Source organism: Buceros rhinoceros, unplaced genomic scaffold (assembly GCF_000710305.1).
Source record: "Buceros rhinoceros silvestris isolate BGI_N320 unplaced genomic scaffold, ASM71030v1 scaffold2301, whole genome shotgun sequence".
NCBI lineage: Eukaryota > Metazoa > Chordata > Aves > Bucerotiformes > Bucerotidae > Buceros > Buceros rhinoceros.
Genome location: NW_010393470.1, coordinates 3,045 through 28,401, shown reverse-complemented (window position 1 = coordinate 28,401; position 25,357 = coordinate 3,045). Strand labels below are relative to the sequence as shown.

The following is a 25,357-nucleotide window of genomic DNA, read 5'->3' as shown; positions in this document are numbered from 1 at the left end:
GTTCCAGAACAGAATAATTTTACAAGCTTAAATTCATATGCTGTGGTGCCATGGGGTTCTTTCACATTTCCCATGAACACTGCTTTATACATTCCATGTAGCAGAAACATGAATAAGATTGGTATAAATACTGAGGGTAAAAAAACTCGATCACTCTTATTCTGATCTGTGAAAGCATCTGAACATGTGCTAGCCGTTTACTAAACTCAGCAAGAGTTAACTACATGCTGAAAAGTTAACCACAAAAATACTTGTCCATGCTGAACTGGGAGCTCCATGATAAAAGGAAAAGATTATACCCAGCCCTTTGAGAATATTTTTCTGTGATATAACAATGCTTGCTTTGAAGAAATTAGATGCAATAACAACCTCAGTGCCTCACAACCTCCTTCTAGGGCATGTATGTAAGTGTATCTTTAAAGCAAAAGCTATCCTGATTTTAATGGGCTTACCAGTTGTCACCGGGACACCAGTGGCTGAAGTAACAAAATCAGGAAATAAGAAAAAGACTGAAATTGTATTTTTAACATCAATTAATAAAAATGCTAATTTCCTCTTTTTTTTTAACTGTATTTTTCTAGAATTTATTTAAGGTTAAAAAAATACAAATATTGCCTCTTTTTTGAGTATATCATTAATATGCTTTTTTATAGTCTACATTTCTACGAAGAAAACATTAAGCATGTGTTTAAATACTATCTGTTTATATCTCAGGTTAATAAACTTTATATCTCAGGTTAAAAAAAGATGAAGTAATCTTCATCTGCAAATATACGGTGTTTATCAAAATGCATTGCTTCTTGATTAGAATATTCCTTTGTTCTGACCACTAGATGGTGTAAATGTCTGCAGGTATGTATAGACTCATAGAAACGTTTAGGTTGGAAAAGACCTTTAGCTTAGGTTAAATAAGTCCAATGGCTAACCCAGCACTGCCAAGTCCACCATTAAACCATGTCACTAAGCATCACACCTACATGTTTTTTAAATACTTCCAAGGTTGTTGACTCAGCCCTGGGCATTCTGTTCCAATGCTTAACAACATGAAGAAATTTTTCCTAGTGTCCAGTCCAAACCTTCCCTGGTGCAACTTGAGGCCATTTCCTCTTGTCCTATCGCTTGTTACTTGGGAGAAGAGACTGACCCCCACCTCCCTACAACCTCCTTTCAGGTAGCGGTAGACAGTGATAAGGTCTTCCCTCAGCTTCCATTTCACCAAGCTAAACAACCCAAAATCCCTCAGCTGCTCCTCACAGGACTTGTGATCTAGACCCTTCACCAGCTTCACTGCCCTTCTCTGGACATGCACCAGCACCTCAATGTCCTTCCTGTTGTGGAAGGCCCAAAACTGGAAACAGTATTTGAGGTGCAGCCTCACCAGTGCCAGAGTACAGAGGGATGATCACTTCCCTACTCCTGCTGGCCACACTATTGCTGATACAAGCCAGGATGTTGGTGGCCACCTTGGCACACTGCTGTCTCATACTAAGCCAGCTGTCACCCAACAACCCCAGGTTCTTTTCTGCTGGGCAGCTTTCTAGACATTCTTCCCCAAGCCCGCAGTGTTGCATGGGGTTGTTGTGACCCATGTGCAGGACCTGGCACTTGGCCTTGTTGAACCGTTGAATATCGGCATGGAAATCTAATGAAACAGTCACAAATACTGTTTTTCTCTCCAACAGATATTTCCTGGACTGATTCTCTCAGACATTAAGCCTGCCAAAAGAATGAAGTTCAAGACAGTCTGCTACCTGCTTGTTCAGCTCATGCATTGTCGTAAGATGTTCAAAGCAGAGATCCCTTTCTCCAATGTCATGACGTGTGAGGATGATGATAAGGTAATCCTTATTCCTGGGCTCTTTGGGCATCTGTTCCAGGGCTGCATCAAGCAGACCTGCTCTGAGAACATATGGGATGACCTAACCAACTAATAGAGGTGTTCTTCCAGGAGCTAGAGCTATCTAATGCCCATAGTCTTCTCAAAGTGAAGACAAAATTATAACAGGCCTCAAATTTGAAGCACCTCTTGAACAAGCCAGCACAGATGGCCTCTGCAGCTTCTATTAAGGGCTTCCTTCACAGGAATTAGTTTCTGAGGCTTTTCTGCAATTATGAAAAGCTGTTCTTTTGCATCATGGGAACATCACAACCTGAAGCTGATGGCAGCAAATGCAGAATAACATAATAATTTCGTATCTCTATATGTTTTCTAAAAAATTAAACCAGTTGATGAGCCAAAAAACCTCTTAGTCCCTACAATTCCTAAATGCAAAAGTCCCTAATACAAATATGAATACCGCTTTCTTGAGTGGTTTGTAATGCCATAATTCAAAATTGCTTTACATGCTAGTATCCTGGTTTACTTCCTTTACTGTGTGTCGATCTACCCAGAAGAGCTGCTCATTCCATTTTCTTTGCCAGCAGGTGGCAATGTTACATAGGTGACTCCACCAGTGCTCCAAAGCTCGGCATGTTTGCACTGGAATCAGTAATTCATCTTGACTTATTGCTCCACCTTTTTTATGTTTGGGGTTTTTTGGTTTTGTTTTTTTTTTTAATAATCTACTTTTATTGAAGATTAAGTCTAAATCTTACTTTCAGGAAACATTCTAACTTTTATATTTTGGATTTTACTTGTGCCTGTGTTTCTTCAGGAAAAGGGGAGAAAAGTCCGTTAGTTCCTTTAAAATAGTTTCAGTGAACTTTCAGAAACTACGGATTTGATTTCGAAACTGGCCACATACAACACCTTCCAACAGTGAATTAGTACCAGATTTTGAATATTCAAAAAAAGTAGCCCACAGATTCTTTGAAGCTTATGCAATACTTTATGATATGTCTGGTATATATGTATATATAAATACAGTCGTATCGATAGAAAATCCTGCTAGGGATCTGATGAAAATTTTCTCATGTCAGAACATTTGCAGTGGAGTCCTACAATCCTTTTTTTAAATGAACCAGTTGTTCTGAGCTTTTGAATCTAATGCATAATATTTATCGTGGAGCACGGTATGTGATTTAAATATAAACAGACTGTATTGCAATGCAGGGTTTCTTTAGAGAGATCAGTCGTCAAATCATGTAAGACGAGCTATGGCTATAAAGGTTTTCAAGCCAGCACATTACTGTAGCATGTATTTATTTATTTAATTTCTGCGAAAAATGAATACTGAATCTTGATTACATATAAGACATAATGTAAGCCTACTATGTAAAATAATAATAGAGATGAAAATAAGAGACCTAGTGAAAATAATTATATGTGAGTGAGAGCTATCTTGATTAAGCACGATTAAGGACTTTAACCCTATTTCAAAATGGCAGAATAGATAATATAATTTATTGTATGTATCAGAATAACTCCCATCATCCACCCTCATTCCAGATTTTAAAGCAAAAAAGCATTTCCTTTTGCTTTTTTCCTCACCCCTATTACTATGGTATAGGCTCATATTTGGATTACAAAAAATCCCCCAAAATGTACTTTCTGCTGCACCTTAAGCAATATATATGCTAACTAATTGGTGTTTTTCTTTATAAAGAGCAAAATTGTATATTCATGACAATATTCCTGAAAGTGCTCAGTTTCCCTACCTTGTGGAGGGGAACAAATGTCTTCTGCAAGAGAACAACTTTCTCTCTGTTTAGAAACATTTAGATAATAGTTGTTTAGCTGACAGTTTAAGATTTCTGTTATAGCTAACAGAATCCAGAAGACTGGATTTGAAAGTGCTAATACATGTATGTCCACAAGATTATTTTTCATGTCGAAACAATTATTTCTTACACTACAGATAATGGGATCTGATAGTCTGAAGAAAAATGTTTCAAGTAGCCCCATAATTGTTTAATGCTGTTATAATCTGCTCTCTACATACAGAGCCAGAAAAGCAGGACTTGGAAAGTCATTTTATCTTCACTAAGGTCCATTCTTTTTTATGATCAGAAAACTAAGGTGTCAGTCAGCAATCAACCTTTGCCACTGTTCATAATTATTCAGGTATAATATACATATAACATAAGCTAGTGCAGATCTAGCCATAATGGTTTAGTGCCCTTAACTGAAGGTTAACACCAGTGCAGCTGAAATGCTGCTCACCATCTTCTGAGTGCTCTCTGTGAAAAGTGAGGCAGACTGTCTAAAATCCCTTTCAGATATGCTCTGTGATAAATCTGCACTGAAAAGGACTATGAGCAATCATCTTGTCAGTTGTGCTATCTCAGCCATGGAGGAATTAGCCCCAGTTAGGCACAGGTTAGCTCTGATAATTTATTGGACGTCTCCATCTGGATCCGCAAGTGCACTTCAGGCATACCCAAGAGGTCTTAACAAGTGAGCCACTTCGGTGAGTTAAGATAGGAATATTTAAGATATCAGACCCTCTGAAGTCACATGTCGTCATTATGCAAGAGGTTAAGGAAAAGTATCTTTTAAAAATATATAGTTATCTAGACAGTCTTGGACAGTAGGACTTTTCTCGTATCATGAAGAACCTGGTTATCTTGCCTTCGAGATGTCCAGAGCTCCATGTTTTCCATCAAGAAAAAAGTCTAATTGTTTTTCTAGGTGAAGTGACACTAATTGGGAACAAACTGGTTATTGCCTCGGTGGCAGAAAAGTGTCAAGGCAGTATGTGAAGAGAATTTCAGCAGATAAGGACTGAAATCCTGGAATGCAGTAGGGGTTTTCTCATTGATTTTAATGAGATCAGGATTTTAGCTGAGGAGTTTTTAAAAGATGGCAATCACACAGAGATGATAAGATCTCTCCTTTGTAGTTGTTCTATGAATTCCTCATTCTGGCTGTGACCATAACAAAATATGAATAACAATGAAAAATTTAAATGTTAATAAAATCTGTGCTTCTTCTTCATCTGTGCTACAGAGGAGAGCACTAAGGACAGCTTCTGAAAAACTCAGGAATCGTTCCTCTTTTTCTACCAATGTTGTATACAACACTCCAGGAACTCGAGTAAACAGATATATCAGCCGTTTGATAGAAGCCCGTCAAACTGAGTCTGAGATGGCTGACTTGAACTTCATTACACTGAAGTACAAGCAAATTGAGCGTGAAAATAAAGTAAGGGATTTTAAAATTATTTTTACTGATTTCATTGACCATGAGCCAATGACATTGGTTTTTTCTTTGTTTTTAGACAGTATTCTTCTCACTATCTTTAAATAAACCTCTGGACTGTGCCTCAGTTAAGAGGAGACATTATCTCCACCTTTTATGGGAGCACTTGGAGGGGATAAAAAGAAAGATCAGTATCTTTCTACTCATCAAGATCTTCCCCCATAAAATTGCACATCCTGGGGTTTGGCCTTCCTTCTGCTTCTCCGAACTGCCTAAGCTGTGTTCTGTTTAACTCTCTCATGTGGCAATGTGGCCTCCTGCTGACTCATCTACTCTGGAGAAGCATTAATGACAGGAGGATGCTTCCCTCTGCATATGTAGCCTGATAAGTATTGATCCCATCAGTTCTAGAAAATAGAAAAAAATCTTCAATTGGGGCAAAGCTGTGATCTGATGCCAGGGTGACTGTGCTGAAAGCAGTGAACTTACTGGAGACTTACAAGCATGCATATAAGCTAACAAAATAGAGCTGTTTGTTCCTACCTTATATGGGTTTTGTTTGTAAATAAAAATTGTTTTAATTGGAAAAAATAAAGGCGTTTGCTGTATGTGTTTGAAAAAGTAAAAGTTATATGATTTTGGATTAATTTGGCAGTAGTGTTTATTTTTCCACTGCAAGTCACTTTGTAGTCTAAGTTTTCATGTCACTACCATTTTGAGTCAGAAGGATGAGTGCCACATTGGACTGAATTTTTTAAGGTCTTCAGCATTAACTTTGATTTCAAGTTTGTACAGTGATTTAATATTTAATTGTAATTGTTTCCTTTCAAAATAAGAAAGTCTTTTGGAGTAAGTAAGATTGAAATTTGGATCTTTCTGAGAAAACACTCATGCGTTTCCACCCCTGAGAAGTATTCTGTTGCAAGGACTGTAGCCTAGTGGAATCTGGGACAGTAACTTCTCAAAACTGAGCCCATATCTCTCATTAGCAGCTGCCTCCAGCCCACCCACTGGTCCTATCTTGAGCAGCTGAGGTTGCAGGAATCCTTGAAAGGAGTACCAAACAGGTTTTGGCCTTTTTTGTGATGAATAATTGGATTGGAGAGTGTGCCACCTCCTTCTGGTTCAAATTTTCTGAATCCTTTTTGCTCTGAAACATAAATTTATGTCTGAGCCTAACTCAGATTTGACATTTATGGCGTGAAAACTGAACAGCTAGGCCAACAGGAGCTGCTGAAACAGAATGCTGTCATGAGAATGTTGTGTAGGCTTGCCTCATCTCTTTTTTCATGTGAATTAAGCAATGATTATTTTTAAGTTTGTAAAATGGGTAGGGGCTTGTTTTGTTTTAGGCTATCATTCTTTTTTACTGAGAACAGACAAGCACGGGTGGCTGGGTGTGTATAAAATGTTCACTGTCTTAATATCTTCCTTTCTTTAACAGTACCACCAGCTTCAGGACGAGTACTTCACCAGTGCTGTAGTTCTCTCACTAATTCTAGCTGCCTTATTTGGCCTTGTCTACCTTCTAATAATACCACAGTAAGTTTCTGTCTTTTGCCATGATAATTCAGAGTGGAACATCTTGAAGCATCCTGCACAAGTCAAAACATTAATGTGTTTAGAATGAGAATTATCACCCTGGTCAGTATCTTCTCAAACAGGAGATTCTCTGTTGGTATACCCTCACTCTAACTGTTGTCTTTTCCATTTGTCCAAAGGAGCCACATTTTGCTATCTCATTTAAAACAATTTCTTCCCTGTTCTCCCTCTTTTTTCCTTTTTTTTTTTGGTAAAGAGATGCTCTTAGAAAGCAAAAACACCAAAATCTGCTAAACTTTCTTAGAGCATTTCTGCACTACAAACAAAGGTGTTATGCAGCTTTTCTAAATGTACTTGTGTTGGCTTTGGACAAGGTACTTCAGGTATTGCTAGCAATGTCAATAAAACTATACAGGGCTTAACAGGAATTATATACTGAAGTATCCATCCAGCGTTTCAACCCGAATTTATAGGGTTTTGGTATCAATGCTATCACTACACAAACTGCCTAGTGCATAGTTTTGAGAAGGAGATATTAGAAGGGAAAAGCATCTAGTAACTGTTACACAGCTGCCAAGGCCGAGTAATCGGATTACACACCCCACTTATAAGAGTCATCATGATGAATATTCTGCATTAGCCTACAAGTAGAAAGTGTCTCTCCTGACACACCATACAGTTGAAGTTTTGAGGTACTTTGATCTCCTTGCTGAGGTCAGAGTGGGCACCATATACAAAAACATTTACTAATTTCTCATTCTTAAGAGCAGTGCATTTCACTGTGAAATTTCCTCTGAATGGTTAGTATTAGAGCAAGGGTGAGGGGGAGATTCCCCACCATTCATCCAAAATACATTTTCAGAAGGACCCCTATACTGTTTGTTCTCATCTGCTACTGAGTTGCATTGCTTTACTTCTGTTGTGTTTTGATTCTAGGAGTACCGTAGTTCTTGTTCTCCTGGTGTTCTGCATATGCTTCCTAGTGGCTTGTATTATGTATCTACATGTCACACGAGTACAAGTAAGTGATTTAAGGTTGTATGACTATTATTCCTTTAGTGGCTATGTTTTGTTTGTCCTTTGGAATAGGAAACTGTCAGCGCACGCTTCACGAATTCATAGAGTCTGAAATTTATGTGCTTTTCCAGTTCATTGTAAAGTAATGTATTAGGCACTTCGAAAACAAAGATAGTTCACCTAAAAGTAGACTTTTTACATGAGCAATCATTTCAGCAATGTAGCATTCAGTGTAATTAATCTTACTCTTTTTGTCTTTTTTGCTACATCTTCCCTGAATACCTACCACTAGCTACTGAATCATACCAGTGTTCAGATTAACAGCAGCTTTAACCTGACTTTTTCTCTTTTCTGACTAAGGAGCACACTAGTTCTCCCTTCCATTCCAACTGGTATCTGGGTGTAAAGTCCTGCTAACTTCCCCTCTTGTTTTCAAAACATTTCCTGCCAAAGCAGCAGCTGTTTTGATGGTAAAGCACAATGTTTTGCACACACAACCCTTGGCCTTTTCAAAACCTTTAGTAATGATTAATTCTCCTGCATTACATTTTCACAACTGTAATGATGCAGAAGGACATTTGGTTGTTGTAGGAGAGAACTAAATCTGCCAGATCAGAATAAAGCATCTACAGACTAATTTTCTGATGAAAGAAATCTGTAATGGCTTCATCTAAATTTAGTCCTTCCAGACAAATATCAGGAGAAAACACCTACACAGTTAATCAGCTTTGCTGACTAGCACACACTAAATTTTAGTTAAGAAAAAATGCCCTTTGTCAGGATGAAAGTAATTGTTTTCATGGAAACATAAGTAGTATGTTATCAGAGTATCTGGTACAGAGCAGATCTTTATTTATAAACTTACACAATTTTAGTGTAAGGCAGTAATTTTAATGATCTCTTGTTTCATAAAGACATTGTAGTTTATCATCTGTTTTTCTGTCTATGGACAGTAGGAACACAGATGGAGTTTGTAGGAAATTGCTCCTCTTTATGCCTTTTCCCTGGGGCTAGTGAAAACTTAAATTTTGTTCCAGTTGTTTTGGCAGTCAACAGAATTTGTGTTTATTCCAGGTTCCTCTAGAGATTCCATACCTTACAGGATCAAATCCAGGATTAGCAAGTTAAAACTCAGAATATTGAAGTTCGAAATTTTGTGGTGAAAATTTGTTTTATATAATAAATAATGAATATGCTATGTATAATGAATATAGAATTGTAAACCGATTATTCCCCTATTTTAATCAGTATTCTGGCACTTATTTGCTATTTTACAGTGGTCAAGTGACTCAACTTCTCAATGCTTTAGCATCAAATGCCTCACTCATAAAACCACTATAATAATGTTTTACTGTACTAGTTACCTAGTATTTGGGGATCTGACAGTACTTAGTTAATAAAAATTGCACAAATAAAAGAAAACAAATAAAATGAAGCCCAAAATGCTATGCTATCATAAAAGAGCAAATGCAATCTTAGAATGACTACAAGTCAGAAGTATAAATCTTTTAAGTGTCAGTGAGAATTTTAATTCAGACGTGCCTCATACCTTACCTTTTAAAGGTTTATTTTCCTTTTTAACCCAACAGCCTAGCATCTCAAGCTTTAAAACATATGTTCCACACACACAACAAAAATTGTCTCTGCAGGGTATCAGGACATATTGTCTTTGAATCTGCATTTTGCTTTGTCATTATTAACCACGCAGCAACATCTTCAAACGATGAGGATTCTCTCTTTAACAAGCAGTAGGTAACTTCCTCGGTTGCAAGCTGAATTAATGGAAAATTATTATTTTATTTATATGGATAAAACCACACATGTTCCACCTTATGTATGCATAGCATTTTGTTCTAGCTGGGTAGACAAATTGATGGGTTCAGAAACGCCTGGATGATTACATTCAGAGCATCGCAGTTTATGGTCGTAGTCTACCTGGAAGCCAGGAATAAGTGGGGTACTTCAGGAGTTTGTCCTGGGACCTGTCCTGTTAAACGTTTTTATCAACTGCCTGGAGAAGGACATGGAGTATACTCATCTCAAGTTTTCAGGTGACTCCAGTTTCAGGGGAACAGCCAATACACTGTCAGGATGACATGGATAGATTGACAGAATGTGCCAATAGGAATCTTGTGAAATACGGCACGGACATGTGCAAAGCCAAGGCTCTGAGAAGCAAGAACCCCCTGCAATGATAAAAAACAGGGGGCCATTTCAGCTCTTCAAAAATGGCCCTGGGGGTCAAGGCAGACAGTACTTTTGGGCCCCTTGAGGTCACTTCCAACCTGAACTGTGTGGTAATGATGAATAAATGCAGAAATGGTCTATCTCTTTTCATATCCCTCCCTTGAGACACAACTTTTTGAAGTGGAGATTCTTACAGTTCAAGGTTTTTGTTCTACAATATGCTTTTTGTTTTATTAAAGGTGATACACCTCGGGTATCCCAATAAATTTTACTGATGCTGACTAATAGTTAAACTGATTTCTGGTGTAGTGTCCATAACATGCGTATATAAATCTATTATTGATATTACGTTGGTTGTTCCTCACCTACATTTACACAGACTCAATTCACGCTGAAGCCAGAATGTATTTGCAGACCAGACGCGTTTTGTTTTGGTTTTTTTTTTTAAATTGATGTATTTTCATGTTTCACGGCCCAGACTAAATTGATTCACCTATAACTATCTCACACTTTTAATTCAATGTCAAACATACAGGCGAAATGTCTCTGCATTTGCAAAAGGAAGGGAAGGTGTTTCAATATATGATTTCTGTTGTGCCAAGGCCACAGAAGCCACTTTCTATGGGTATTTCGCTGCCTGCTGGAAAGTATGCTTTTGATGTTGATAATACCCATGAAGTGAACAGCTTTTCTTCAGGACTGGTGACTTTCATGCAAAAATTATGTGTTTGCTTGCTCCATTTCATCTTAAGTGACATCCAGCCTTGATAATTCTGAGCCCCCTCCTTTTAAGGGACACGGGATTGTTTCTGCTTTAAATCTAATTGTTTCCTGAAGTTGAATCTTGGCTTTTGAAGTCAATGGAAGATGTCCTGTGGTCTGAAAGACATATGATGGATCCAGTAGATAATAGATGCCCCAAACATTCTTAATGCAAGGGGAAAAGAAGGAAAGTATCTTTCCCTGAAACCAGAGTATGACTGGAACAAGCCTAAATACTAGAGTCTGACAGACTTATCCTTCCTCTTTCGCCTTCTGTTGTTGGCGTCATGTATGCTCACAGCAGCAAGCACTTCACAGTTCACACTAACCCGAATAAAAATGGAGATGAGCAAGAGATTCACGACTCCATTCCACCAGATATTTTTGTTCTCTACTACTCTTCTGCTCTGAGAAATTCCATATTTTTAATGAGTTCTGATAATTAAAACTACTCTGGCATTTAACATGGCTATTATAGCAGAAGATACAAATACCACTCCAAAATTCTGTGCTACCATAGTATGGTCTTTTGGGTCGCTATCTGTAGCTGATAATTTGCAAGGCAGAAGATGCTTTGGGTATTTTACCCATGAGAACAAAATCAAATGCAGTCCTAATTTATTATTTGCATTATGAGCAGGCATCCTACTAAGCTTTCAAAGACACTTAATTATAGTGAGAAATAATTGAAAATATTAATAATTTCACTTGTACTACCCAAAAAAATACAATTACCATTAAAATGCATATACACAGTAACTGCATGCTTGTGTCACAATTTGCAGTCAGGCAAAATTTCCATATCCCTTATTACTTCTTTTTATAGACCAGCAAAAAATAGCAATGCCTCTTTAAAAATATTTTTTAATGTTTATCTATAAATCTTTTTTTTTTCTTCCTTAGTGTTTTCCAGGGTGCCTGACAATACAAATTCGAACCATTTTGTGTATTTTTATTGTGATCTTAATATACTCTGTGGCTCAAGGATGTGTGGTGAGTATTTAAAACAAGTATCGCTTAATTTAGCATTCTGTTTAAAGAATAACCTGGTACAGATCTGTTAAACACATACAATATTCTCGGCTGGTGAATTTCTGCTCTTTTTGTTATTCATACTTGCAGAGCATGTTTCTTCAAAATTAAAGCCCTTTGCTGTAATTTGAACTTTCACTGCCCTGATCCAGAGTGTTGAATCAGGAATTGCAAAACTATTATTATTAGCAAATTACACAGATAATTCGTAATCAAAACCTGTAGAAAATTTTATATCAAACCTTAGTATCACATAGTCTGCTGATGTCATGTTCTTTATGGGAAAACTGTTTTTAAATGCTCAACCTGCTTATTAGTTCAATAGCTAATGTTTTGTGACAGACAAGGCATGGTGTCAAACGATGTTACTTATTTCTATGTGGCAACATAGAGAACATATTTCTGTTTAATAACAGGGGGATGCTTTTAGTCAAGGCAGATGAGGAAAGATAACAAGATCTTAAAATATGGACAGTATTGCTTAACAAGAAGAGGTGCTTACGCTGTGCTACTTACATGATCCGTTCACATCTAACATCTAGGAAACTTCTCTTGTATGAAGTGAACTAGCTCAATACTTCTTTTGATCTTCTTTTACTGTAGATTAACAGCTAGTTCTACGTGGTGGACCTGATGTCAAATAGGATTTAAACTTTTCTTTCAAGTATTTGGCATTTAGTTGCATTGTCAAATTCCTAGCATTCAATTTCAGCATTTTGGCTGCTAATGCTAATGAATTAAACATGTTAGGGTACCCAAAGGAGAGAATCTACACAAAAATAGCGTGATAAACAAATTGGAAATGCTGAGGAGGCAGATGTCTCAAATCATGCCTCTCTGTGGGATTTAGGCAATGTGTTTTAACCAATAGGAAGACAGTGTTTTCATGAGCAATTCACAGTGCTAACTGAGATGCCAAGCCCCTTATTTTGTATTTTGTGTATTCACTCATCCCTGGACCTGACAACATCTACCAAGCTGGTACTCATGAACTGAATGGGCAGAGGTCTGCAAATTCCAGTGTTCTGAGTGGTACCAAGAATTACTGATGTTCAGACATTTCTGGGAATTCCTGAACATCAGCTGTGTGAGTAACGCCCTAATAGCACACAGACATACATATGGTTCTGAATGTGTATATAAGCCCAAAATGCATAGACATGTAGCCTCCAGGCTAGCTATCATCTCAGCAAGTTCTGTGTATCTGACTTTGGGATTGAGATGAATATTATGACATTAGCCACCTTTGTGGATCAGCTTCCCTAGATCTGACGCTTACTTTGACCAAATGAAAAAAGCACTATTTTTGCCACTTAAAGAACAGTGAATATGAAAAAGAGACATCATAAGGCCTAAGGCAACATTGAACGGCGGTGGAAGAAGGCAGATTAGCATTCAGAAGTTCTGGCCAACAAGCCAGTCAGTGATCATTCAGTTACAACTTAGGTCACAAGTATAACTCTATTCTTTACTAGAGTAAAAATAGCCTGTAACCACTGAAATACTTAGGAGAGGAAGGAACACTTACGAGTGGAAATCATTAGTTCCTGCAAAGTAATGCCTCTAGAATTCTCAGCTAGCAGAGGAGGTCGGTTTTACTCTTAGTTGTAGAGCAGATGGTGTTTTCCTGGATGGATCGCACATCATTTATGAAGCCCTCATGCATGCCTGTGTTTTTGGATGAATTTAGTATGAAAAGCATTTTTAAGGCTATCGAACAAAGTCACACAAAATGAATTTTTCATTTCACTTTCTCATCTCATTTCATGTCAGCCATTTTATCTGGTATGCCTCATCTTTTTAAATGACTACAACCTCCTGTAAAATATATTGCTTAATCAAAACTTTTGAGTTGACAGTTATTTTACAGTATGCTATAAAATTTCATTATCAGTGGTTAGGATAAAATAAAAAGGTCTAATAACACACTTCAAAAGAGAAGCTTAAGTACAGGGCAAGGCTTATGTGGCGGTGCCTGTTAAAATCAATTTCACGCTACCATCCCACTCTCCCCATCCATGCTCTTATCCTGTCCCTTTGTAAGGGGTGAAGGTTGAAGTGCAATTAAAACTGGGGCTCTAGGGATTTGCCCCATTTGCCAGAAATTCCTCCCTTCCTTGGGTCACGGCTCTGAAATGTGTACATGACATGTTTGAAAGAAGCAGGTTAAATTTCCTCAAATTACCCATAAGAAATGCACTAAAACATTTCTTTATTTCCCAGCCTAGGGAGGAAATGGAACTCTTTCGGTAACTTAAATGGCAGGGATAATTTAAGAGAAGGCCTTGTATTTGAATCATATGCGAATGCAGAAGTAGCTCTGAGATGGAAAAAAGATATCATACATGTTTAGCTTTTCAATCAGACATTAAAATACATTTTTATGTTTGATTAATTGAAATTGATACAATTTATATAGTCAATAAACACATTTCTTTCCATGCTCTGTGCAAGAACTTATGGTAAGAACATGGCCACATGGCTATGTAAAATGTTTACTGAAGTTCCTTAATTTTAAAGTAATATGTTGGCTTGAGAATGTCTTGGTTTTGAGCACTGAGGAGGAAACTATTCAACTAAGCCCAGACTTTAATTGGTTGGCCTTACTGGCTTCTAATGGACAAAGAGTGTCTCCCCCCTAAAACTGAGTAAGGTGTTAGAGGAAAAGGAGAGAGATTTTATTAAAGCAGGGAGCTGGATGGGAATGCCATGGCCATGTTTCCACAATTAGAAATAAACTACAGTCAGCCCCCATAGCAGCTGCATTACTGTTTGTTTCATATTTAACTTTCTTCCCTTCTCACCTCTCCTGTCTTTTCTAGGTTGGCTGCATGCCTTGGGTTTGGAATACCAATTCCAGCAGTTCAATAGTTATCATTTCTCCTGGTGGAACAAATAAAACAATGAATGAACTTCCATGTGACACAGCCCACTATGCTTTCCTTTCCTGTGTAGTGGGGACTCTCACCTTGGCAATATTTCTACGTGTATCTTCCTTGCCAAAAATGATTCTCCTGCTTTTTGTTACAATTTTGTACATAGTTATTCTGGAACTCAGTGGTTACAGAAAAGCAGTGGGGTAGGTATCTTGCAAAGTTAAACAATGAGTATTTCTGCATAGGTAGTCAGGACATTGACTACTCATCTGTGAATTGTCTTCTAGCATTCAGTGCTGCTTATGGTCTACTCAATACATAGCCCTAAGAAATACTTAAGCCATTTTCTGCCCAGCAATTGTTGGGATGTAGTAATATCCATCAAAAGATCAGCTTTTGAGAACTAGCAACTGTTACCCCATTATTCTGTAGTTTTATGCTAACATACCTCAGCTGAATCCACTGCAGTCTAATTAGAATATGAAGTAGAAAAACTCTTTACTTCCATATTTCAGCAGCCAATTCCATTTAACGTTTACATGTTTTTATATTTCCTAATCAAAAGCATGCACACACATTGCAGTAATATATAGCATTATAAAATCCTCAAGAAGCTGAATGTTGATGTGAAGTAGTAATCAGATTTACTGTCACCTGTCTTCCTGCCTGTATGAACCTGTTCAGAAAAGGCTAGTGATTAGGGGGTACCCACATGTTCTGAACTAAAGATCTCATATTAAAAATATGCACTGTTAGGTATTAGAAAAACTGGAATAACCCATTTACTTTCCTTTTATTTTTAAGGGGTGGCTCCTTTTATATGCGTGGCTATGAACCAATACTAGCCATTTTGCTGTTTTCTTGTGCTTTGGCACTGCATTCCAGACAGGTGGACTTGAAACTGCGTCTGGACTACCTCTGGGCTGTGCAGGTAGGTCATAGGACTTTTCTTTCCAGTATCCACATACATAGAATGATGTCTGACTTCTTGAATTGGCTTGCAAATACTTTCTGAACAAATTAGGTGGACTAAGACACTCTCAAAATTTTTCATGTCTATTAGATTTTACCAAGAAAAATTATATGAGCTTTCTTTCCACAGACCTATAAAATTCATTTTCTCTGGAGAAATTTTTTTTTGGTAATTGTTCCATAACAGTACACCATTAATGAAGTAATATGTTTATATCTAACCTGCATTATGAATAGAGAGAATTTTAAACATGGGAAATAGACTGTTAGCAATATAAACTTGAGGTAAAGAAGTTTAATACTTAGGGTTTTTTGATCTTACAATATAAAAAGGCGTGATAATAACTTGATATTCAGGTAAACTGAAAAGAAGCAAATAAAACAGATATAAGGATTTACTTACACCTATATCATGTAATAAAACTACGGAACTCTTTCCTAAAGGAAGATTGCAAATTTATTTAAATACCAAGTGTATGCACTTTTTTTAAAAAACATATCTCCTGTCATAATCTCATCAGTACTTATAGAAATTATATTAGCCATAAGCAGAGACATCAGGAAATGTCTGCCTCCTGTCATGCGTCTCAGGACTTCTCACCTCCAAAGTGTTTCACACTGGTCCCTGAGGGAAGGAGAAATTTGAAGATGATGTAAGTTTGTTTTGGTGGAATTTGAAAGTTGCCTTTATCATAAATATTGCACAGAGGTCACTTTAAAGATTCGTAGTGTTAAGTTGACTTTCAATTAGCAGTCAGGTTTAAAAATTCAAGCACAGGAAACTAAGGGGATGCTTGCCTGCTGAAAGACCAGAACTGGACAATAGTAAAGGAAGAAATACAAACTTTTTCTGTTTTCTTGGGGCCACGTTTATGCACTTACTCCAAAGGACAGTAAGGGGAGTTAAGACATATGGATGCCTATCAAATTTCAGTGATGTCCAGCAGCATCTTCGCTACCATTTCGAAAAGTGTTTTTCATCTGCAAAGATCAAATGCCATTTTCAGATATTTTCAGTTGTGAATCAGATACTTAGTGGTATTATCTTGTCTGTGAGATTTGCATGATAATAATCAGAAAGGGGGTGGGGGGAAAACTGGTGTAGGTAGAAAACTCGGAAATTAGGGATCAGCATAACTACCATTCTTTGAAATCAGTTTGCTGGGTAGATGCTTGGCCTCTTTGATGATCCGGGCACATACCCTTGTTCTTAATTCAGCATGGAAGATCTATTTCCCGTACAACAAATAATAGTGGATAACATCTTGTAAGAAATGTCCTGATTTCGCTCTGTGTATTGGTTTTAACTGATATTGAATACGAGGGCTTAATTAACATGCAGAAGTACCATCATAATGGATGTTGCAGAAGTGCTTACGCTAATTACCTATTCAAATGCATAAGTAAAAATAAAAATCTTTGTACTTACTAGGCTCTTTTGAGTAGTAAAAACCTGAGTATTAAAAGCTGTGGGAAGACGGTTAGAGATATCTATATGTTAAAACTTCCTTGGATTAGTTAGCAAATGCCAACCTAATAATTCTTTTAAAATCTTTTAAGAGGAGTCAAAAGTAAAAAACACCTTCCTGAGTGACAGCTTTATCTGCTGGACTGCAGGAGCCCTGTATATGGTTAAACAGCATTCTTGGTCATGTTTCTCTACAACCGCAGTAATACTTACCATTGAACCATGCGGGCTTAACTCGGTTACATTCTTGATAGCAGAAGTTTTAGAAAGACTATTGCTTTAGTGCACAGTGACTGTGGAGGTTTTCTCCTGTTTTACAAAGTGAGTGTGCTATTTTTCTGTGCAAACGCAGAATTGCAAGAACCACTGTTAGAGCCAGAGACTCACATCTCCCAGTTGCCAGCCACTTGCTATGTGGGAGATGTGCCAACATGGTACAACATGTATTTTTAGGAAGCTTCTCAGCTGTTGGCTTACAACTGGGAGAATTTCAGACTCAAGGGCTATACTGGAAGCTGTAAGCATTTCGTTTGCATACATGTAAGGTTTATTGTGGGGCTAATCCTATAAAAATGTTCTTAGATGAATAAAACCATTTGTGGCATAAGCTGCAATAAAGAGGATTTCATAGGTATTTTTATTTATTTCTTCATGAACAAGAAACATTCTAGTACTAATTAAATGATATTTTAAACACTGAAAGTATCCTGCAATTACTACCATTATTAATAAGATTATATAGATAGATGCTCAGTGGTCTATGCCAAGGTCTGAGGAAAACCTGTTTCTATAGATTTTGACTGCCACATCAAGAAAAAAAAGTGTTTTGAAGAAAAGCAGATTTCAAACAAGAAAAACTAATTTGGAAAAAAACATACAGTTTCAAAAAGGGTTCATCTAATTTCTGTGCATCTAGGTTACTTAACTAGAACAGAGATGATTTATGTACAGTGTGAAAAAATCCATTTTTCTAATTGATGTTAAGTTGTTAAAACACTTATATTTGTACTTAATATTCACGTCAGTGGTGTTATAGGTTCTTGCCGATTTTGCTAGATGTTTTTCTGTGCCAACTTTAACCTTTCTGAATATCACAGCATTTCCAGAAAATATCAGGAGAATTTCATTTTCTACATAATATTGTTGAATTATTGTGTGGCTCATATGACAATAACTGAATAGCAAATGTAGGAGCATTTTATTTATTTGTGACTGATAGTCACTCACTTATGCAAATTATTCAACAAAAATGGAAAAAGGACAAAAAATGCAAGCAATAAATTTATGGAGAGGCTAAAACTGCCCCAAAATCGGAGTTGCTCACTCACCCAGGATTTGTCAGGGGAGGAAAATAAGAATAATACGATGATATGACTGATCATCTCATTCTTTAGGGAATGCTGAATATCATTTATCTGTCTTTTCTAATCCATCACACTTGCAAGAAATATGTATCTTGCAGTTGGCAGGCAGGACTTGCCAGGTATGCTTGCACTTCCTCTTAAAAATCTGGCCCTGTAGGACCTGTGTGATGGGTCTCTTCCCTGTGGTTTTAGTGCCACCTTCAGGTACAAAGATGATGTTTCTGCGGCCAGGTGCCGGACTTCTCTTTAGCTGTATCTTGAAACAGATTTTCATGCAATAACTCTTCAGTCAGTGACATTGCTTCATCCTTTTTTTGCTTATTAAACAGTCACCTCGTAGCTCAGACCAGGTCCTGAACAGAGGATTTGTAACCAGTTACCAGCATTGTGAAAACAGTGGGATGCTCTGTACCTTTGTAAAATGCAATAGCTATTAATTACATTAATGTCAAAATCCATAGTACCAAAGAACACATTAAACTTTTTCAGCAGGTCCAAAGCAAAAACAAAGCCTGCTTTTAGATACTGCACCTCTGCAAATACAGTTAAATTCTGCTAAGTGTCCCAGTTGCTACAAATGTCAAACAGGTATAAGGAAAAGGCAGAATATGAAAAATTATATTGCTTATGCCTTTGTATTTCCTTTCTTGTTTTTTTCATTATAATCTTACTTGTTTGAGCTACCAGCTGTTGCATAAATATGCTAGCAACTTTATTTAATTAACCAAATAGGAATAGGGGCAAATAGACAAAGGTTTGGATGCTATTTAGTTATCTGTATAATGTTCCCACCAAGAATGTAAATACCTGTGACCTGTGCTATTTTAATCTTCTTTCTCCAGCCCCAAATACTTCCTTTCTCAGTGTCTGTTTTGCCTGGGAAGGGGCAATGCCTACACATCTTCTTATCTCAGCTACTCAAAGAATAAGCAGTAGGAGCTCATGAGTCACAAGGAGGAAAGACAGTTTTCATTGCATACCCCTGAAGGGTAGCAAACAAGAAGCTGGTAAAAAGTCTAGAAAAAAAAGATCAGTAATCAGTTTACTTCTCTCACCATAGAGCCACGTGATGAGATAGTTTTAGAGTCCTCACTACTGAATGAAACCAAGTAATTTTTAAAAGATCTTTTCTTTTCTTTTTCCCCAGGCAGCTCCTAAGGAGTTACATATGAGAACTGTCTTAGACAGTGTAGGATGAGAGGATGGACACTCAAAATCTATGCAGTAGGAGCAGAGAAGGTACACTTCAGTTCATATTCCTAGCAGAACCCTTGATTGGAGGCAGGATGTTAGACATTTGGTACGCCTGGATGGTGTAAATGCAGTCTGTGCAGAGAGTCTGGCTAGGGTACCAGCAACAATAGAGCAGCATTAACCCGGCACGAGGTCTAAGCTGATATACCTTACTTTTCAACACAACTAAGCAGCTCAGAAGGAGCGCTGTGCTAATTCCGTGAACATTCTGCTTCTTGATCTGGGGCTAGGTCAGGCAGACCTAACACAGCTTATTCTTCATGGCACTGCACTGCCCCACATAAGCATTGCCAGTGCAAACATCTCCCTGAACAACAGCGAGAGAGCGCGCTCGAGGCTAGGAAATGCCTGACCTGAAGTAGGCCAGGGCACAAAAAGTTAAGAGCACTTGATGTACATTCCCCTCCTCCTGCCACTTGCATGATTTGTCTATTTTAGGGTTTGCTACCATTACCCACCATGGTATTATTCAAGGATCTTTCATGACCTTAGTGACTTTCTTCTCATTTCTGGCAGCTAAGCCTTCCCAGAGTAAAAAACTGTAGTTAGCAGTTTTGCATCCAAAGAGGAGGAAAGACATTTACTAAGTGTGTTGGAAATGTAGAATTCTACTCTGTTTCTTAACAATAGTAACATCCTTGATGCCTTTTCCTGCTCTGAGAGGATTTTGCCACCCCTTCAGTCATGACTTTATTAGCTGAGTGTAGAGCTAGTGGCTCAAACTTAAGAGCTCATTTCTCAGCTACTTAGAGCTCTGGTCCATCATTGTGAACATCGTCACACCTGTATCTGCACAGTATGGGTGTGTTGGTGTATTTTTCTAGCAGAAATTGGAACTATGAAACTATGCTACTCTCTCTCTGGGAAACTTAGTAGCCGAAACCAGCTGCAGTGTTATCATGTGGGAAATGCTATCTCTACTGGCCTTGTTTTGGTAGCTTTAACCACAACATCCACCACGTGGGATCTAATCCCTCTTAACCAATTATAGTGCTTTAAGAGCTGTGTGCTGTCTGTGTAAGAGTCACTATCCAATCACCATGTAGTCAGTTGAGTGGACAAGAGTCTATAAATTGGATGTAATGTAAACAATAAATGGGTCTCACTGCACACCACATTGGCATTCGGAGTGATTCGTTCCGCTTCAGCCAGAGCTCCATTTCCAGTCGCGACAGGGTGTAACATTGCAGTGTCACTGGCCTTTTTCCCCAGTAGTTTCATGACCATATTGAAACCAGACAGAAATACATGCTTTAAAGTTCCATCAAAAAGTAATGGCCACAAGAGGCTAGAGTCTCTTTTCTCGTTTGATTGATGTTGGTATACTAGAATTGTCTTTTATTTCTCTGTGTCTGTCTACATTTATCCCGTGTCCAGGGCTAAACTACAGCAGTCGCTCTATCACCCAGTCACTCTATCAGTCAAGAAGGGGGAATCGAGAAAAGGAGAGGAGATTCACAGGTTGAAATGAAAAAAGATTTAGTGAAACAGCCAAACTAATACCAATGCCAATATAAAGTATACAAAGTTATACTCGGCCCAGCAAATGTACCTTCCTCACACAAAACAGGAGCTTGTATGTACCTTGCTGAACAGGAAAGCTGTCCTCAGGAACAGAGCCAGAGGGAGCCCACGCAGAAAGCCCCACTCTCCTCAGCGTATTTTCCCCTTTATGGTCTGGGATACACCTGTGAGACAACTCAGGTCAGCTGTCCTGGCCGACTCCAAACTGCTAGTGGCCTGCAGACCACGGCAGGCTTATGATTCTGACCAAGCAAAACCAGCACAGCATTCCATCCCTTATCCCATAGCATTTACATCACACCCAAGTCACTACTATTCTTCCTGCCTCTTAGCACATACAGAGAGACAGATATGAGTCCATGAGTCATTTCTCCAAGAAGTTCACTGAATTCATTTAGTCTAAACTGTAGGTTCCATCTGTCAGACGGGAGAAGTTGGGCACAGCAAGATGGTGTGCCATGCATCTCGAGCATCTGGCACAGCCCACATTCATGATGAAGATGCTGATCTTGGGGAAATTACTGGGCACTGGTTGCTGAGGTTTGTTCTTTAGCCCTGCTGTCTATGAGGTTGTTTTGAAAATGAGTCCTGTTGTCCAACAATTCTTCCTGGGGTGCCATGTCACCTCAAGATTTGCTTTTCAAGACCCAGAATAGCATTACGGGCAGTGGCATGGGACACCGTATATGTTTCCAGCCATTCAGTAGTGGTCTCAACCACAGTAAGCACATGGCATTTACCTTGGCATGCTCATGAAAGTGAGATGTAGTCAATCTGCCAGGCCTCCCCATACTTACATTTTCAACCAATATCCTCTGTACCACACAGGTTTTAGCCATTTGGTTTAATAGCAGCACATGTTCCACATTCATGGATGACTAGTGCAACAGTGTCCATGATCAAGTTTGCCCTTCGGTCACAAGCCCATCTGTATGCTGCATCTCTACCTTGATGGTCTGAGATATCCTGGGCCCACTGAGCTAAAAATAATTCACCCCTATGCTGCCAATCCAGGTCTGCTTGAGATACTTTAACCTTAGCAGCCAGGTCCACCTGCTGTTTGTTTTGATGTTCCTCAATGGCCCGACTCTTGGGAACGTGGGCATCTGCATGGCATACCTTTACCACTAGCTTGTCTAATCATCCAGTGATATGTTGCTACAATGGGGCAGCCCAGATGGGTTTACCTGTGCATTGCCAATTGATTTCCTTCCATTGTTTAAACCATCCCCTGGGGCATTTGCTGCCATTCATGACTCAACATACAGATAAAGTACCAGATGTTTCTCTTGCCCAACAATATCTAAAGCCAGCTGGATGGCTTTTAACACCTTCACCCTCAGTAACTTCCATAACTCATCATGTATTACTCCACACAGCAGCTTTCCACCTATGTTGTTTTCCTACAACACGGAAAGATCCATCAGTAAACAAGGCATGTCACTTCTCATTTTCTGCTAATTTATTATATGGTGGGGCCTCTTCACCACACATTACCCAGTGACCTTCCAAAGTCTTTGCCTTACAGCCAGTCCACAATTACTTCCAAGGTTCCCAGGTGAATGGAGTTCCCTGTTGGAGCCTACTGTGTAATCAATGCAACCAAATAGCATTAGTTGAATCACATGTGGAGGGAGTCTTCCCTTTAAACATCCAGTTCAACACAGGACACTAGGAGGAGCTGTGCTTCAATACCAGTTACTTTTGAAGGAGCTCAAACTCCATATGTTGCCAGTATCTCTTTTTCAGTGGGAGTGTAGCAGGCCTCTAATCCTCTATAACCTTGACTCCAAAACCCTAGGGGTCAACCTCAGGTCTCCCCTGGTGCCTTTTGCCAGAGACTCCAAGTAGAGCCATTTTTCCCAGCTGCATCATAGAGCACTTTATTTTTTTTACATCTTGACCTGTCTGGACTGGCCCAAGGGCTACTGCATGAACAAACTCTTGCTTGATTTGTTCAAAGGCCTTTTGTTGCTTGGGGCCTTATTTAAAATAATTCATTTTCTTCTTCATAGAGAAGGCTCACAATGTGACTGTAGTCTGGAATATGCATTAGTGAGAAACTCACAACACCTAAGAAAACTTGTGTCTCTTTTTATTAGTTGGTGGAAACACAACCGCAACCGTTATGTCAGTGACATCTATTGGAATCCGGCAATGTCCAACTTGCCATTTAATTCCTAAAAACTGGATTTCTTGTGCAGGTCCCTTGACCTTGACTCTTTCTATGGCAAACCCACCTCTCAGATGGATTTGAATTACTTTCTCCCCTTTCTCATAAAGTTCTTCCACTGTATTAACCCCTACAATGATGTCATCAATATATTGCAAGTGTTCCTGAGCTCCACCCTTTTCTAGTGCAGACTGAATCAGTCCATGACAAACCCTGGGACTGTGTTTCCACCCCTGGGGCAATCAATACCGGGTGTACTGGATGCTCCTCCAGGTGAAAGCAAACCATGGCCTACACTCTACTGCCAAAGGAGTAGAAAAAATGCATTAGTGATATCTATTGTGGCATGACACTTGTCTGCCTTCGACTCCAGCTGGTTAACATGAAGTTGACATGTCCAACACAGCAGCACAACTTCATTCAGGCCATCATAATCTATTGTCAGTCCCTGCTCTCTATTAGATTTTCGCACTGGCCATATGGGACTGTTAAAGGGTGAACATGTCTTGTTGATCACTCCTTGACTCTCCAGCTGATTGATCAGCCTCTGGATGGGGATCAGGGAGTATCAATTAGTGTGGTATTGCCACCAATGCACAACTGTAGTAGGAATGGGCATCTTTTGTTCCTCATCCCTTAACAGTCCTCAGAGACCAGGCAAGGTGGACAAGCATTCCATTTCCTCTGTCTCCAATGCAGCTAATACTAAAAGCCCACCAATGCCTTTTTGGGTCCTTGGAATATCCTCTCTTGAGATAATTTACATAAGAATGCATGGGGCATCAGGGTCAGTAACAATAAGGTGCTTTTACCACTCCTGTCCAGTCAAGCTCATTTCAGCTTCCACTACACTCAGTTTCTGGGATGTCCCATCACTCCAAAAATACAAATGGATTGTGTTCCTCTGTAGTTTGATGGCATTAGGGTACCTTTTGCACCAGCGTCCACCAAAGCCTTATATTCATGCGGTTCTGGTGTGCCAGGCCATTGAACCCCCACAGTCCAATAAACTCTGCTGTTTCTCTTCTCTGCCCAGCTGTATGCAGGACCCCTATAATTCCAAACAGAGTGACTATCGCCAATATATGGGTCCAAGTGACTCAGGTGGACTACACCTCCATTGCCGTTACTCATGTCTTGTAAATAAGGATCAGAAGTCCATCTATGCCATCAAGTGGAAGAGAAGGGACAAGGAAGGGATGCACACACTGGAAACTGGAGCAGCAGTTTTCTTGCAAGGGCACCCTTCTGCTATTGTTTTAACTTGCAGCTCTGGTACACATGCCTGTAAGACCAAGCTAGGTTTTCCATCCCAGTTTCTCATGTCTTCCCCGTGGTTACACAGGATAAACCATAGGGTGCCTCAGGGTGTGTAATGACTCTCCCAAGCAGGCCTTACAGGAGAGCATTTTCTCTTGACAGCTGAGACACTCACCAGTACAGATGGGGAGTGGAACCTATCCCTCATCCAGGACAATACTTTGTACATCTTACCGAGCAGTTCCATGGATTTGTCAGATGGCTTTTCAACAGTGGAGAGGTCAGCCCTTGGGGAGGAAGGAAGATTATCTGCATGTTGCCACAGTCGAGCACCCACGTCACTCACCATTGGTGCCTCATCATCTTTCCAACCAAATAACGCTAATGTGTTGGCATACAACAGTGGCGTGCTCAGTACAAGCTTGTGCCTTGTGGGTCCAGTAACTCTGAGTTTGTCTGGATCTAATGGTATCTACAGGTCATCCAGAAGAGCAAAAATCAGCTCCTACAGAGCTAGTTCCCTCACATTCTTAATACATCTCTCCCGATGGTTGTCTGCTTTTCCAGGAAGTATATGACATCATCTCGAAAGAGATACCTGTTCCTCATGCTTAGCAAAAGTCTCCACCAGAGAGAGGGAGGATATGCCTCTTCCTCAAGACCCCTGTCAATAGCCATTGGTCCCAACTGGTTGGCTTCTCTACCTTAAGTCAAAACTGTCAATTCCATTATCCCAGCAACAGAGCAGCCTAGTAACAGGTTGCTCACCTTCATGACGATCTTTACATATACTTCACAACTCATTTAGGGATAGAGATCACCTCCAATTCTTCCACCTGTGATTTC

The 25,357-nt window shown here is 39.0% G+C and overlaps 1 protein-coding gene across 1 annotated transcript in view; it reads left to right on the top strand.

Annotated features, from left to right (window-relative positions):
• LOC104501094 (adenylate cyclase type 1-like) overlaps positions 1-15,427 on the top strand; it is a gene marked incomplete at its 3' end in the record, with an annotated part of 30,497 nt that extends 15,070 nt beyond the window's left edge. Inside the window, exons 4-10 of the mRNA XM_010144845.1 lie at positions 1,683-1,838; positions 4,889-5,083; positions 6,525-6,622; positions 7,559-7,643; positions 11,492-11,581; positions 14,443-14,699; positions 15,301-15,427. Coding sequence (XP_010143147.1) covers positions 1,683-1,838; positions 4,889-5,083; positions 6,525-6,622; positions 7,559-7,643; positions 11,492-11,581; positions 14,443-14,699; positions 15,301-15,427 — 1,008 coding nt within the window. The remainder of the gene's footprint in view (positions 1-1,682; positions 1,839-4,888; positions 5,084-6,524; positions 6,623-7,558; positions 7,644-11,491; positions 11,582-14,442; positions 14,700-15,300) is intronic.
• Between the last annotated feature and the right edge of the window lie 9,930 nt (positions 15,428-25,357).